The sequence below is a fragment of the Plutella xylostella genome, chromosome 26 (assembly GCF_932276165.1).
Source record: "Plutella xylostella chromosome 26, ilPluXylo3.1, whole genome shotgun sequence".
NCBI classification, from domain to species: Eukaryota; Metazoa; Arthropoda; class Insecta; order Lepidoptera; family Plutellidae; genus Plutella; species Plutella xylostella.
The window spans coordinates 8,607,598-8,623,362 of record NC_064006.1 but is presented as its reverse complement, the minus strand read 5'-3'; the positions used below and the strand labels follow the sequence as shown (position 1 = coordinate 8,623,362).

The following is a 15,765-nucleotide window of genomic DNA, read 5'->3' as shown; positions in this document are numbered from 1 at the left end:
CTTACTGTCTCTTAAACTTTATTCTTCTGTTTCTACATTGTATTCTTCTATTGTTTCTTTTCTTTATATTGTTTAATTTGTAACTGTATCATTTTGTGTATTGTATACTTTTTCATATTGTTTTTATTATGGATAATGATTTAAATAAAAATAATGTTTTAAATTAATAATGATAAATGGTAGGGGGTTTTTAGCCGGTAAGAGTCCGGCACTACCTGGGTCTTCCCTTCCCAGGTGTCCATGATGGATTTTCCCCCTACCTATTGCAATTAATGTTGATAAAAGAAACTTAATTTATTATTTTTTCGATATATAAAAAGTTATTTAATCATTTTAAAGTATAAAGGTTGACGCATAATAAATAGCGTCAGTAAATAAAGTTTCAATTTAAAAAAAAAAAAAAAAAAAAAAAAAACCTAACCTAACCTAACCTAACCTAACCTAACCTAACCTAACCTAACCTAACCTAACCTAACCTAACCTAACCTAACCTAACCTAACCTAACCTAACCTAACCTAACCTAACCTAACCTAACCTAACCTCGATGCAATTTGAACCAGTGCAAATTGCAGAACAAGCAGGTGAGCCTGTTCTGGATCAAAGCGCACGCGGGTCTAGAGGGAAATGAGCAGGCAGACGCGTTAGCTAAACAAGCAGCCAAAGACCTGAAGTGCAAACCCCACTATGATCAGTGTCCCGTTTCATTCGTCAAGCGACAAATCCGTATGGACTCGCTTGAGGAATGGAATCGTAGATACAAGTCAGGCACAACCGCTTCAGTAACGAAAATGTTCTTCCCAGACGCAGTGGAAGCGTACAAACTGGTCAGGAAAATTAAACCAGCCGGAATCCTAACACAGGTAATGACAGGGCATGGTGGGTTCTCCGAATACTTGAACAGATTCAAGTGTAAGGAGAGTCCATCATGCATCTGCGACCCGAACTGCGCTGAAACGGTGGAGCTCGTCCTCCTTGATTGTCCGGTCCACTGTATGTTGCGATTTGATTTAGAGCAAAAGCTAAATAAACCAATAAATAAAGAAACGGTGTGCGAATTATTGCAAAGCAAAGAAAACCGACAGGTCTTTTTAGATTATTGCTTAATTATAGGTAAACAATTAAAAAATAGGAATAAGTAAAGTATGATGCATATATATACTGAGTCATATGTACTGCATCCATACAGTAAATAAGCATTAAAAATAGATATAAGATTATTATGATAAGAAAACCCTAGGTTATTAAAATATGCTATTGATAAGATAAGATTAAAAGTTCAGTTTATTTAGTTTTAATTTAGAAAAGTAAGATACAATTGTATTAGAGTGTAAGCAAAAAATATAAAAAATGTTTTAAAAAAATGAAATAAAAATATAAACATAAAAAATAAAATAAAAAAGAAAATGCTTATACCGTCGGGGGTTTTTAGTCGGTAGGAGTCCGACACTACCTGGGACATCTTCCCAGGTGTCCATGATGGATTTTCCTCCGTCGGTAAAAAAATAAGAGCAGAAAAGGTCTCTGAAAAAATGATCAGAGGAAAAAGAATTATTATAAAAAAAAAAAAAAAAAAAACCTAACCTAACCTAACCTAACCTAACCTAACCTAACTCCAGGGCCCCTTTGAGGCAGGGGTTACCGTAGCTCTATTGTAATGCCCGAACTACAGGGCGGGGCCCCTTTAAGGCAGGGGATACCGTTTATATCGCTCGACTCGCAGCGCGACAGAGATGCTATCTTCTGCCACCCCGGGGTCGGCGGCCTCTTCTTGCACGACGCCTAGCTGGGTCCTCCTGTTCCCGCTCGCGTTCTGCGTCTTCCTTCTGCGACATGACGGTCTCACAAAATGTGGAGAATGCACGCCAGGCAGGTCTGCTGCTTATGATCGCTGCAATTACTGCAGGCAGCGTTAGGTCCTGCCCGATGACCGCGCAGAGAGCGCTGCGCTCATCAGCCCAGGCCGGGCACTCCGCCAGTGTGTGCTCCGCGGAGTCCACTGCAGCGCCACAGTGGTGGCACGCTTGCGTCTCTTCCCTCCCGATCCGACACAGATACTTCCCGAAGCATCCGTGCCCGGAAAGCATCTGTGACACACGGAAGGTGCACGACCCGTGCTCCCTATCTAGCCACTGTCGCAGAGCAGGGAGAATCGCGTCGATTGTGCGCCGGCCATAGGCTGATTCGTCGAGCCTTCTTGTCCATAATTCTATGGCATCGTCCACGTACCCGTCTCTCGCAGCCCCGATCTCTCTTGGTGCTGGACGCATGTCTGTCCGACGTGCTTCCTCCCGCCAGTGATACAGGGATGAGAGGACACCGGCATCTAAGTCCCACGGTAGGGATCCAGCAATCAGGCAGGCGGCTTCTGCGGAGATGGTGCAGTATGCCCGAATCACCCTTGAGGCCATCACTCTTTGCGCTCTGCGCAGATGGGTGATGTTCGACCTCGATAGGTTATCGGCCCACACAGGAGCACCGTACATGGCCTTTCAAAATGGGCGGCAAAATTCCACCGGCTGTCCAGGACGAGTCCCAAATATTTCATCGTCGACTGGACAGCGATACGTTCTCCGCCAACTACTATGCCTGATCCAGGCGGAGGAGCATTGCGGGCCCCGTGGAAGCACAGGGCCTCTGACTTGTGTAGAGCTACCTCCAGCCCCAGCATTCGGATGCGGCGCACCATCTGGGCGACACCAGCCGTTGCAAGAATGGCAGCATCCCTGAACGTGATGCCCCGAGCCGTAATTAGGGTGTCGTCTGCGTAGCAGGTGGTCTCGATACCTCTGAGGGTCGCGCCACGCAGCACCCAGTCGTAGCCGATGTTCCACAGGAGCGGGCCAAGAACCGATCCCTGTGGGACGCCGCACGACATCGCCTTTCGGCCCCAAGCCTCCCGCCCAGGGTATGTTATAGACCTTTCGGAGAGGTAGGAGTCCACTATCTCTATTAGGTATTTGGGCATCCTGTGGTACCCAAATGCTTCCTTTATGCAGGGCCAGGGTAATGTGTTGAAGGCATTGGAAATGTCAAGTGACACCGCAATCATCACATCACCATCGCGCACTGCTTCGTCCGCCAAGGTCTTTACCCGCAGAATGGCATGGACAGTGGACCTACCCCTCCGGAAGCCGAACTGGTTTTCGGACAGGTTGGGTCCTTCTGACTCCAGATGTTCTGTAATGCGGTCGGCAATGATGCGCTCAAAGAGCTTACCGACCTCATCTAGCAGCACGATTGGGCGGTATGCTGAGGGTGAATCTGCAGGCCGTCCCTCCTTCTGTAGCAACACTAGCTTGCCAGTCCGCCACTGCAGTGGGAAACTCCCCTGCTCTAGGCATTGTGACAAAAAGCGGAGGAATCTTGGCCCAAGGTGCTCCCTGAGAGCCAGGTACACCACACGGCCAGGGATGCCGTCAAGCCCAGGGGCGGCTTTTCGCGTTCGGAGTCTATGAAGGGCTACACGAAGCTCCGCTTCCGTTATTGGAGGAACATGATTATCTTCCGCTGGTTCCAACACGGCCGCCATCGATGGTGGGGCACGTGGAGGCCTCGACGGAAAGAGGGCCGATGTCACCTGATCCACTAGCTGGGGCCGGAGACTTTGTGTCAACGGTGGAGCCCAGGGGCGAAGCTTTTTCCTCGCAGCCCTGTACGGTCGGCCCCAAGGATCCACGTCTAGAGCCTCCAGCATCTCATTCCGAGCAGCCTCCTTAGACCGCCGTATAGCGATTTTAATTGCCTTCTTGGCTGCCTTATAAGCGGTGAGTAGTGCAATTTCTTCAGCGTCTGGGGGCACATCGTTGCTGCGCCTGGTTCGTCTTCGGTGTCGGGTGTACTGGCGGCGGGCCGACATGCACGCGCGGCGTAGATCTGCGATTTCGGAAGTCCACCAGTACATTTCCTTCTTGGGAGGAATTGGTCTGGCGCGAGGCATAGCCGCATCGCATATTTGCGACAGAGTCTCCCGGAACCAGTTAGCTTCGTCATCTACATGCGGAAGGCTTTCCGGGCTTGATGCCCAAGCATGGACGATGGCCGCTTCCTCTAGTGCTTCTCGGTCCAGGCGGTGTAATACCCACCGGGGGCCGGCACCACATATATTGGTCCAGCGTGTGGTATCCAGTGTTGCGGAGACATCGAATCGGATATACCGATGGTCTGACAGAGTCTCCACATTCACTATAACCCTCCAGCCCTGGACACGGGACTCCAGTGCGGGACTCGCAAACGTGACATCCACAATGGAACCCCCATTGTGACGCACACAAGTCCATTCTGACCCCCGGTTGAGAACAGAAAGTCCCACCTGGACAAGCCAATCCTCCATAGGCTCAGCACGCTCATTGCGCACCGGGGATCCCCACGCCTCTGATTTCCCGTTCAGGTCTCCTGCCACAATGACTGGGTATGGTCGACTTTGCAGAACCAGTGATCCTAGCTCCGCGAGGAAATGCTCAAAGTCCGCCACATTCCTGTTGGGCGAGAAATAGCATCCAATGATCACTATTCCGCCCAACAGTGCCGCCACGCATCCCCTGCCCTTTGTTACCTTTTCAAAAGGAGGGGAGCCAACGGCACCCCGCGATACCAGGGCCACCGTTCCATCCCGGTCCGAGACCCAGTCTGGAGGCACATAGTATGGCTCGGACACCACCGCCAAGTGTATCAGCCACTGCGCCATGCTCTGGTACAGTAAGTCCTGAGCGCTTTCACAGTGGTTGATATTCGCCTGGAGAACTCTGAGGGCCATCTAGCTGGACATTGTCTGACTTAACGGAAATACCTATCAAGGAAACTACGCCGATGAGGTTTGTTAATCTACGTAATAAACGTAAGCGCTCTGAGGAGTCATCAGGTGAACTAAGCGACTTCAAGAATGAAATGAAGGAAATGTTTACCACTTGGATGACCCAGCAAAGAAATGAAACAACACAAATTACTTCATCTTTAAGAAATATTGAAACTTCGCTCACTTTTCTGTCTGACCAATATGATTCTATGTTCAAAAAAATTGAAGAATTAGAACGCGAAAAAAAGAAGGATAGAGAGCAGATTACTGTCTTGGAAAACAGAATTGATGACCTACATAAGTGTCTTCGTAAAGGCTCCTTTGAGCTTAAAAATGTCCCACGAGCGTCATCTGAAACTAAATCCTGCCTCACTAACATGGTGTCCCACCTGGCAACTACGCTACAGGTTGATGTTAATCCCGGAGATATCAGTGACATCTACAGATCGTCAAAAAAAGGTGATGCAACTCCAATAGTGGTTGAACTCAACTCATACATAAAAAAAACAAACTTATTGCAAGCTGCCAAAAAGTTTAACATCAACAACAAGAGCAATAAAATAAATTCCACTCACCTAGGGCTGAAAGGAAATTGCACGCCAGTCTTTTTATCGGACCACCTCACACCTAAAGGAAACCGGCTGTATTACCTAGCCAGAGAACTGACCAAAGCTCAACAGTATAAATTCTGCTGGACATCTATGGGAGACGTCCTAGTAAGGAAAGACGAACATTCACCAATCATAAAAATCATAAATGAAGCACAAATTCAAAGCTTTTATAAAACTGTAATATGACTATTTCACCAAATGATCTTAGCCGTCTCAGCCATTTATTTATATTGTAACCAGTCAGTTCTGTTTTACCTACACTCATTCACATGTGAAATTGTAAGTCCAAAAATATTATTTAAGTATGAAAATGTAAGCTCAAAATATAACAAGTTCTCAGATATAATTACAAAATTGCCATCTTATCAATGTAACCTCTGTTTACTTAACCGTAAAACTAACAACATTATTTTGTTTTTATTTTTTATTAATGGATAGTCTCCAACAAACCAATTCAGAGATAGACAATACACAGGTAGCTGTGGCTGTTACTTGTGCGCCAGAGGAATGTCATTCGCATATAAAAACATCAAACCATTTAACACTTCTCACACAAAACGTACGGAGCATTTATAAAAACCTTGATACTTTTCGTGTAACATTACAGTCACTTCAAATTGACTGTGACATATTAGTCATGACAGAATGCCATCTCTCAAATTATAAGCCCATACCCACACTTAACGATAACTATAATAAACACCACACCAAGCATACACTTAATCAATGCGACGGAGTAGTATTTTATGTAAATAAAAACCTTAACTATAACATCTCGGAACCTACATTAAAGAACGCCTCTTGTCTGCTTCTTACACTATCAGATACCGTTGTTGTTGGCATTTACCGCACTCCGTCTATACGAAATACTGATGATTTCGTCACTTCTCTTTCAACTCTACTTGAAAAGTACAAGGGCTATCAAAATATAATAATCACTGGCGACATTAACATTGACATCAAACCAGAAAATATGGACAGTTCAAGCTCAAACTACCTAACTGCTTTGTCTTGTCATGGCATACTTCCGGCCCATAGATTACTAACTCGTGATAAAATGTGCTATGATCATATGATGGTGAAAACTATTCACGAAGCTCAAACGTTTGTTCTAACCAATGCTCCTACTGATCATAGTACAGTGCTATTAAACCTTTTGTCTCACCCGACACGTCTTAAAAATTATAAAACTAAAATAACAACTAACTATGATAAAGCGTTGGACGACATAAAGCCTAGACTGTCAGCAATATTAGAAATTACAGATCCAAATAGTGCAGCTGATACACTAGTTAACACTATAACCGTAGCTATAAAAAATAATCAACACATAACTAAGATACCTATACGAAAACGCTGCCTTCAACCCTGGATCACTACTGGCGTTCTACGTTGTCTCCGTAATCGAGACAAACTACATGGAAAAGTAAAAAAGAATCCTCACAATGATATTATAAAAATCACATATACAAGATACAGGAACTACTGTACTAAACTTGTTAAGAATCTTAAAATAATTTACGAAAGAAATAAACTGAACTCGGCCACAAAAAATCCAAAAGTATTATGGGACACTATTAAGTCAATCTGTAATATCCAGAAACAAAAATCTAACGACATACGTGATCTTACAACTATTTCTTCTTCCCCTGTTGAATCGGCCAACCTTATTAACAAACACTTCTCAAATATAGGTAAACAATTAGCAGAAACATTGGCAAAGTCTCAACCCCCACCACTAAATCCTTCTTCATTCATGGCACCTTCCCCCGTGACTTCTTTTGCTCTCCTTGATACCGATGCTTTAGAAATAAATGATATTATAACAAACCTTCCTAACAGCTCTGCCCCTGGTTGGGACCATATAACAACAAAATTTATAAAATTATCTAAGTACATACTAATACCTGTAATTTGCTACATTTTTAATCTTTGTTTCGAAAAGGGTATATTCCCTACCGTATTTAAGATGGCTATCGTAACTCCCGTGCATAAAGGTGGAAGCAGGGACAGCGTTGATAATTACCGGCCAATATCGGTTCTGCCTGTTCTGTCTAAAATAATGGAAAAACTTATCAACAACCGTCTTAAAAAATTCCTGGCTGACAACCACTTAATATCAAAAAACCAATATGGTTTTAGAACTGGTGTGTCTACAGAAGATGCGGTTTTAAACATGACACAGGAAATAACCCAGCGTTTGGATAGTCGCGAAAAATGTGCCGGGGTCTTCTTAGACCTGGCGAAAGCATTCGATACTGTCTCTGTTTCCATTCTCTTAGACAAATTATATACCTATGGAATTAGGGGATTACCCCATTCACTGATCAAAGACTACCTCACTAATAGACAGCAGCAGGTGAAGCTTGGGGAAAGCGTAAGTACATCAAGTGATATAAGTTTTGGAGTGCCACAAGGTAGTGTTCTCGGTCCAACACTCTTTCTTATTTACGTGAATGATCTTTGCAACCATGTCCTCCCAAACTGTAAAATCTTCTCATATGCAGATGACACTGCTCTCATCTTTCATTCCAAAACTTGGGCAACCTTAAAAACTGTGGCAGAAGAAGGTATTAAGCATATTTCTGACTGGCTTAGAACAAATCTCCTAACTTTAAACGTTAATAAGACCAAATGCCTTCCATTCTCAATAAATCAAAGATCCCTTCCTAAGAAATTTGTTTTGAAAGTCCATGCCTGCAATAACCCTCGTTCTCTAAGCTGCACTTGCCAAGAAATAGACCAAGTCAATAAAATTAAATATCTTGGGGTAATTATTGACCAGCACCTTGCCTGGAACCATCACATACATCTAACTGTAGACCGATTAAGAAAACTTATTTGGGTTTTTATAAAGCTTAGACACGTGGCTCACAAAGATTTGCTTATTTCTACATATAAAGCTCTGGCACACTCTGTACTAAGCTATTGTATTCCAGCCTGGGGCGGTGCTGCAAAAACTCATTTGATAACATTAGAGAGAGCCCAAAGATGTATACTGAAGGTTATGTTTTTTAAGCCCATTAGATTTTCTACTTTTGAACTGCACACGTCTCTTGATATCCTAACAACCCGACAGACGTATATATTAAGAGCTTTGCTGAAAAAACACTCTACTTTACTATTTAACCCCAGTCATATGCTAAAACGAAGGAACGACATTGTTTGCCAAGTAGCTAAATGTAATACCGAATTCGCAAAAAAACAATTTCCTACATTATCATCTTTCCTTTATAATAAGGTTAACCGAATAAGCCCGATTTATCCTTTAACTATGCCTGAGGTTAAGCGTAAACTTACATCAATCCTCTTAAAGATGAATTATGATGATACTGAGTCTATACTTGTCAATTAAATACTTTAGTAAATGATTACTGCTTACATTTTCTAATCTAATCTAATCTTTATTAAGTAACTTACACACACACACCACACACACACACACACACACACACACACACACACACACACACACACACACACACACACACACAACACACACACACACACACACACGAATTCACATTCTACATTTAAACTTTTGTAATGTTTAAATTAATTACCTATTTACAATAAAATAAAATACATGTTAACTCTATTTTAAAAATATAGTTGTGACCCTACTAATTTTCTAACTTACTTATTAAGAACATAATAATACCTACCTGTAAATGTGTCATTATTTGCTTGCAGCCTTTGTTTGTTTAAGTATACCTACTAACTTTGTAATACTGTACTGTACTTTACACCATTTAATTAGAAATAAGTACCTATGTAAAAATGTTCAATTATAAAATGGTTGTCATGTAGGGATGGGCGGGGTACCCAGTAACACAGGTTTGTCACCTAGTACAGGGGCCCTTGCAACTTGTACGATTGATATAATTGAACAATAAACGATTTTGAATTTTTTTTTTTTTTTTTAATTGTTTCTTCCACCGCCGCTGCAGCTTCAGCATTAGCCGAGGCACTGGTAGGCAGCGGTTGTGTGGCCGCCAAGGTCTTCTTCCGCTGCTTCTTCGAGGGAGGAACGCAGGCTTTGCCACCTACCCTGTGGTTGGCCGGTTTACCAGCGGCACTGCATATGGAGCAGTGAGGGTCGGCATTGCAGGTGCTGGCCTTGTGGCCAGGCTGCCCACAGCGGTAGCAAGTGTTACTGCGGTCCACCTCTGACTTGCAACAGACGCCAACGTGTCCTGCCTCAAGGCAACGGTAGCATCGCATTGTCTTCGGTGGCTGTAGTTTTACCGAGGCTGACGTCCAACCAATCCTGAGGTGTTTAGCCTTGTTGATTTTTTGAGCAGCAGCGACGGGACAGCTAGCCAACACACTGCCCGTGGTGGAAGGTCCCATACGTAATTCTCCAACTTTTATTTGCTCTCTAGGGCATCCTCCGACAAGGGCAATTGCCTCAACCACCTCTTCCGAGGTTGAAGAGTCATCCAGACCGTATATGCGTAGACTCGCACACTTTGTGGGCCTAGACACTTTCACAGTCTCGGATCCTATAACTTTTTCAATCTCTGCTGCAAGAGCGTCGGCAGCGGACTTGCTGGCTATTCCCGGAATTTCAAGGATGCGGGCACCCGTGGCTGCATTCTTAATCCGCATCCCTGAAACTCCTAGGCTAGAGAGGTCGATCTTGGACTTCGCCTCAGTCAAGACTTTGGCGTAAGTCATTCCTCTGCCCGCCGCTTCCGGCTGTAAAGTTATCACCACTGCCTGGGATCGTGGAGGCCTTATTTTCGTCTTGGGGGGTTCCCTACTAGGCGCTTTAGTGGACACTGGCGCTTGTTTCTTGGCACCACGTTTGACAACCGTGGTCCAGGTCTCCCCGTTCCTATTTGGACGAACAGGTTGTGAGGGTGACACTTGGTCCACTGGTGCTGCTACATTTGGTGCGGGCCCACTAGGTTTTTTGCTTCTTTTTCTTTTTTTGCTCTTCTTTTTCCCGTGGCTAGGTCCTGGTTGTTGTTCAGCCACTATTTCTCCTGAGGGTGTCTGGATCTGCTTCTTTGCAGTCTCCGCATTCTTTTTGTCCGCAGCTAACGGTGGGCGGATCGGAGGAGCGGGTGGCAGACGCGACTCTAGTGAGGAGAGCTTGGCATCCACCATGTTCCCCACTTCCAGCATTATAGCACGCGCAAACTCGGCGAACTCCGGTCTCACCTGCTCCGCCGGCGGTCCAGCCCGGCTGGATTTGCTTGGTTGTACCGTCCGTGCCGGTGAAACCCGACGTGCCTCCTCTATTTGCCTAGGGCCTACCAAGGGAGCAGGAGAGGGGGATCGGCGCCCATTCACTGCTTCGAAGCCAGAGCGAAGAGTCTGGAACTCCCTTCGCAGGTCCGCTTGTTCCGCTCTGAGTGCCTCGTTCTCCCTTCTCAGGCGCTCAACCTCGGACTGCAGGCGATTATTATCAGCCTGCAGTTTAGCCACCTCTTCGTTTGTAGTCCGAACACTAAGAGTTTTCACAGCCGTGGAAATTGCCTCGACGGAATCTTTTATCGCCCGCACAAAGGTGCCCTTTAGGTTTCGGGACTTTTTCCCCACGTCCATGATAACATCCAAGTTATTGGCTATAACTGTCTGCAAGTCAGCAGACAGCCTATTATCTCCATCCCCAAGTGTTTGGGAGATGGCCTGATCCAACCGGGAAAACGACTCTCTGGCTTTCAGAGAATGGTTTGCAACCTCTTCTTCCAATCGGAGCCGTAATTCTTTCTCCTTGGCTGCCGCGAGTTCAGCTTTGGCCTTTGCTAAGCCAACATATTGGCCAGTGGTAGGCGGCCTACCTCGGCCCCTTTTGGGTATGCCAATCTTGTTAGGCGCACCGCTCGGGCTTCCTCCTGAGCCGCTTCCAGAGTCGAAGACCGCAGATCGTTTACGTTTTTGGGACCTACTCTGCCAATATTTGCCAGAGGGACCCACTCTCTCCTCGTCTGCAGTGCTCTCCGCGCTGTCTGTAGATTCTGCAGACTCTAGCATGACCACACTAGCCTCGCTTACATGGGCGGGAGACTCGAGCGATCGACCCCTGCCGCTTCGGATCGATCCCTCAGAGACCCCGTCCCTACTTCCTCCCTTATTGGCGCGAGCGCCCTGGCCAGAGCCCTGAACCGATTCCGGGGTGGTGGAACCCGGTCTCAATCCAGTTTGCTCCGCGAGAACCTAACCTAACCTAACCTAACCTAACCTAACCTAACCTAACCTAACCAGTTCGCGCCCATCCGCCTTACCGAGCGCCACGTTTTTGTTACGCTCCGCAATCGAAAAATCGGGAAAAATAGTAATTTAAGTCCGATTTTCGTGAAACAAAGTGTATAGTGTGCGCCGTGCTGCGACCAAACCGGTAGTGAAAATCGTTTGTCACAAAAAGTGAAAGTGAAAGTAGAAAGTGGAAAAAAGTGAGTTTCGCAACCTTGTTCGTCGCGTAACTCGCGAAAGCGATCGACGACCCCTACTTTTTAAAGTGGGATTCAATGCGCTCTGGAGACCTCTACAGACCTACCAAGTTCCAGATTTTTCCCGCGGAAACTCTTTGAGTTTTCGAAGAAAAACCTTTTTCCACGTGGTCACTTGGTCATCGAACCAGTGACCTTTGACAAGTTCCAGCACCGCCATTAGAAGCAGGACATCAACAGGAGCCGGCAGGCGTTTTTTGCAGCTCGATAGACGCTTTTTTGATAAAAATATAAGGTATTTTGTATTTAAGTAAAATTTTTTGACAACTTTTGAATTTTTTCGAAGTTTTAAAGCGATGACCTATATTTTTTAAATTCTTAAAATTTGTATTGTTTGACCCTCTAACTGTGTACAAAATTTTGGATTTTTGTCACTTATATTTCAAAAGTTATTTAATTTTCAAAATTTCTGTTTGACCACGTGGTACCTCTTCTAGGTACTTGTCAGTAAAATTTTTAGTATCAAGTAGTCTTAAAACGTGTAATTAACAACCCTTATTTTTTTTCGGAATTTTTCGTTGCTTTGTTTAGGAGTTATTGACGTTTTGGTAGTTTTTGTAAAACTACCCCTAAGTTTGTAACCCTATAGTACATAAATTAAAAAAGCGCTAACGGCGGAACCTATATTGTTAAGTAGTGTTGTTCATGTAGTATTTTATGGTACCTCAATTGTATTTTTAACCCTCATAGTTTTTGAGTTATATATTAATTTAGGCATAAGGGGATCGCCGACCAACTGCACAAAAGCTTGTAACCCCTATATCTCGGAAACTAAGGGTGGGTTGCATCAACATCCCGGTTATCGTAATAGTTAAGGTTAAACTTAGCAATGACAGAGTCGTTACAGTTAAAATTTTACTGCAACGTGTTGCACCATCAAATCGTCGGTCATTGTTAATGTTATTAGGGTTGCTATTCGTTTGAGACATAATTATCCCCAAAGTTATTGTGGGAAACGTTTTTATGTAAGGCAATACCAAATCTAGCTGTCGGACTGAAGCCGTCACAGAGTACATTGTAGCCGTCATTCTCTGTCAAAGCACTCAAAGTCAACATGTCATAGGAACTAAGTCTGTTGTTCCTCCAAATATTGACCAAAAGATTATCATCAATAAATCCCGCGACAAAGTAGACTCTTAATAAGCCTTTATTAAGAGCGGTGGTAGCTCAGTCGGGTAAGCGCCCGCATCTCACGCCAGAGATGCGGGTCCGATCCCGGCGCTGACATGTACCAATGAGTTCTTTAAACATAAGTACAATGTATACCATCGCTGTTACGGTGAGGAAAACATCGTGAGGAAACCTGCATATCTAGATTTAGCACATCTAGATATGTGAAACCACCAACCCGCAGTGTACCAGCGTGGTGGAGAAATGGTCCAAGCTTTGGAAGGCAGTTTAGACCTTGGGGATATGCACAAAGGTTCCATTCGAGAGAGCCAGGTGCAGGTACTTACACCCCCAGAGAATAGAATAGAATAGAAGCCTTTATTATTAATTAATAATATAATAATAATAATAATAAAAATCTTTATTGCGCAAAAGAAATGTTATTAATTAATTATCTTATTAATTAATTCTTAACAAGTTGAAATAAAAACTAACGATGTAATCTATTAAAATAATTATTTATTGACATCCTTCGATTATGCTCATCATTCCTGTTAACTGCATAGACAGGTTCCTCTTCATCAGATGATGAATCATCATAAAAAACCTAGCTGGTGGTACAGCACAGGGTCTCTCTTTTGTTTACATAATATATTATGCAGCTATGCCGTAGCCACAATAATGGGCTGCACTCTTCTTAGTTCTGTCCTTATTTTCATTGATTTTCTGTATTTGAGTGATTGCAAAATTTCTGAAAACAAGGTTATTCAATTAAAGAGTTACGTAGGTTACTTTGATATTAGATTGCTGCGCTGGATCGGCAACCGGCAGGTAGCCGGTAGTGGCTGAATAAGGAAGGCCGAGGGCACAGTGTTGTTTCGCTCCTTGGAAGAGCCCATGGCTAGAAGTGGACGCTTATTTGGTGGTGAAGATGATCATTACACCTACATTACAACATAATAATAGGTGCACTTACTTCGTCGTTGGAGGCAGTAAGAAAGGTTGTAGTTTTAAAGCCAACACACGAGCCACATTTTTGAGTCCTGGAACCTGCGAATCTATCAGTTCTCTGAAAGTACACCTTTCTCTTCATATTTCGTAAGTTCCGTACTTACTCCACCTCAATCTCAATTTCTGAGGAACTTGTTTCAAGCACTATTTCACGTAGAAGCGACATGATAAGAATTATTGAATATTAATATTTGTACGTAATACTGTTACTTTGAGGTTATACAACGGGTTTGACAGCTACCTGACTTTAACTTTAACAGTAACCGGCCAACATGGGGTGGTTATGGTTATCGTTAAAGTTATGACGTCATTTTAACCATAGTTGAATGGTGCAACCAATTTTTCGCTTAACCGATGCTTTGACAGACGATGTGACGTTTGTAATGGTTAAAGTTAAATGGTGCAACGCACCCTAAGGGTCGTAGGGCAAATCTGACAAAATTTTTGGGGGCCCTCCCCCCAAACCCCCCTCCACGGTTTGAACGAAAGTCAAACCCTTTGTACCCTAGCGCATCATTTGGACAAAGTTTCAACCCTCTAGCCCTAAGTTGACCTTAAGGGTGGAAATTTTTGAAATTTATTTTATGTGTAATTTGGACTCACGCTGTTGATCTGCACATTTTAACGAAAACCGCATGCTTCTAGGACTTAGGGTTCGCGAGTTATAGCCTGTTTAATATTATGGCGGCCATCTTGTCCGCCATTTTGAAATTCTTGTAGTGGCTGTATCTCGGCAACCCGTCACCCGATCTGGATGCGGATTTCTGTATTAGGGTCAGCGTAGGATCTACTTCCTTAATATAGAGACTAACTCTACATAGAGCTATATTTTATTATTATTGTTATTTTTTTCGTTATGTTTGTATTTTTTGTCAATTTTATTTAAATATTAATTTAGACTATCTCTACCCTATACAGTAGAGGATTATTCTTTAGTTTAGTTACTTATTTTTGAGTTATTTTGAGGTAGAGCTAAATTTACTTAGCTCTAAATCTCTAATTTTATTCTTTGTGTAATACTTTATTTGACTTTGAGGGCTTTATTGAGCTCCTATTACTGTGCTAATTAAAAGTTTCCGGACATGTTTGGGCACCGTACGCCACCTGTACGTAGAATGTCGGGGCAGCGAACAGCCGCTGAGCCCCAAGAGGCGAAGCAGGGATCCGCCTCACACGTCAGACGCAGCATCGGGGAGTGGGAGGCTGGAAAACCGGGGCAGAGCTCCGTGGAGCCTCCTCCCCGGGCAGCAGCAGTGGTGCAGGGAACCAGCAGCGCCTCGACACCCCCGACACAAAAATATAAAAACAGGACGACGGAAGCCAGAGCCTGCCTGACAACAGCGAAAACCTGGCTAGGGAAGGCGAGAAACTTAAGGACCGACATAAAAAACGAAGTGACGCAGCTACTGGAACGAATGTACCAGCTGGTGAAGGAGGCCGAAGCTTCAAAGACTGGTCCTCTTGAGGCTCTAACACAGGGTCAAACGCCGTCAGATATTCAGGCAGACAAAATTAGCCCACCAGATACCCAAGAAGGAGAGGCCGTTCAAACAAGCCTCATAAGGGAAATAAAAGAACATGGGAAGATGCTGCAAGAAAATCGCATAGAAATGGATAGACTCAGAGGAGTCTTACAAAGGCAGCAGGAGGTGGCAGAGGAGGTCAAGATGACTTACGCATGTGTCGTGGCCGCTCCGCCCGCGGTCCCACAGGCGGCCGCACGAACCCCGGCTCGAGCATCTCTTCACTCGGTAGTTGTTTCCTCAAGTGAGGTGAATG

The 15,765-nt window shown here is 44.2% G+C and overlaps 1 protein-coding gene across 1 annotated transcript; it reads right to left on the bottom strand.

The window, feature by feature from the left end:
* Positions 1 to 8,120: 8,120 nt before the first annotated feature.
* Positions 8,121 to 11,389, bottom strand: LOC125490645. The gene is made up of 2 exons (XM_048630499.1): positions 9,670 to 11,389; positions 8,121 to 8,197 (listed from the first exon to the last, which is right to left on the bottom strand). Exons 1-2 carry the CDS (start codon positions 11,387 to 11,389, stop codon positions 8,121 to 8,123), a joined length of 1,797 nt encoding a protein of 598 aa, XP_048486456.1.
* Positions 11,390 to 15,765: the final 4,376 nt, after the last annotated feature.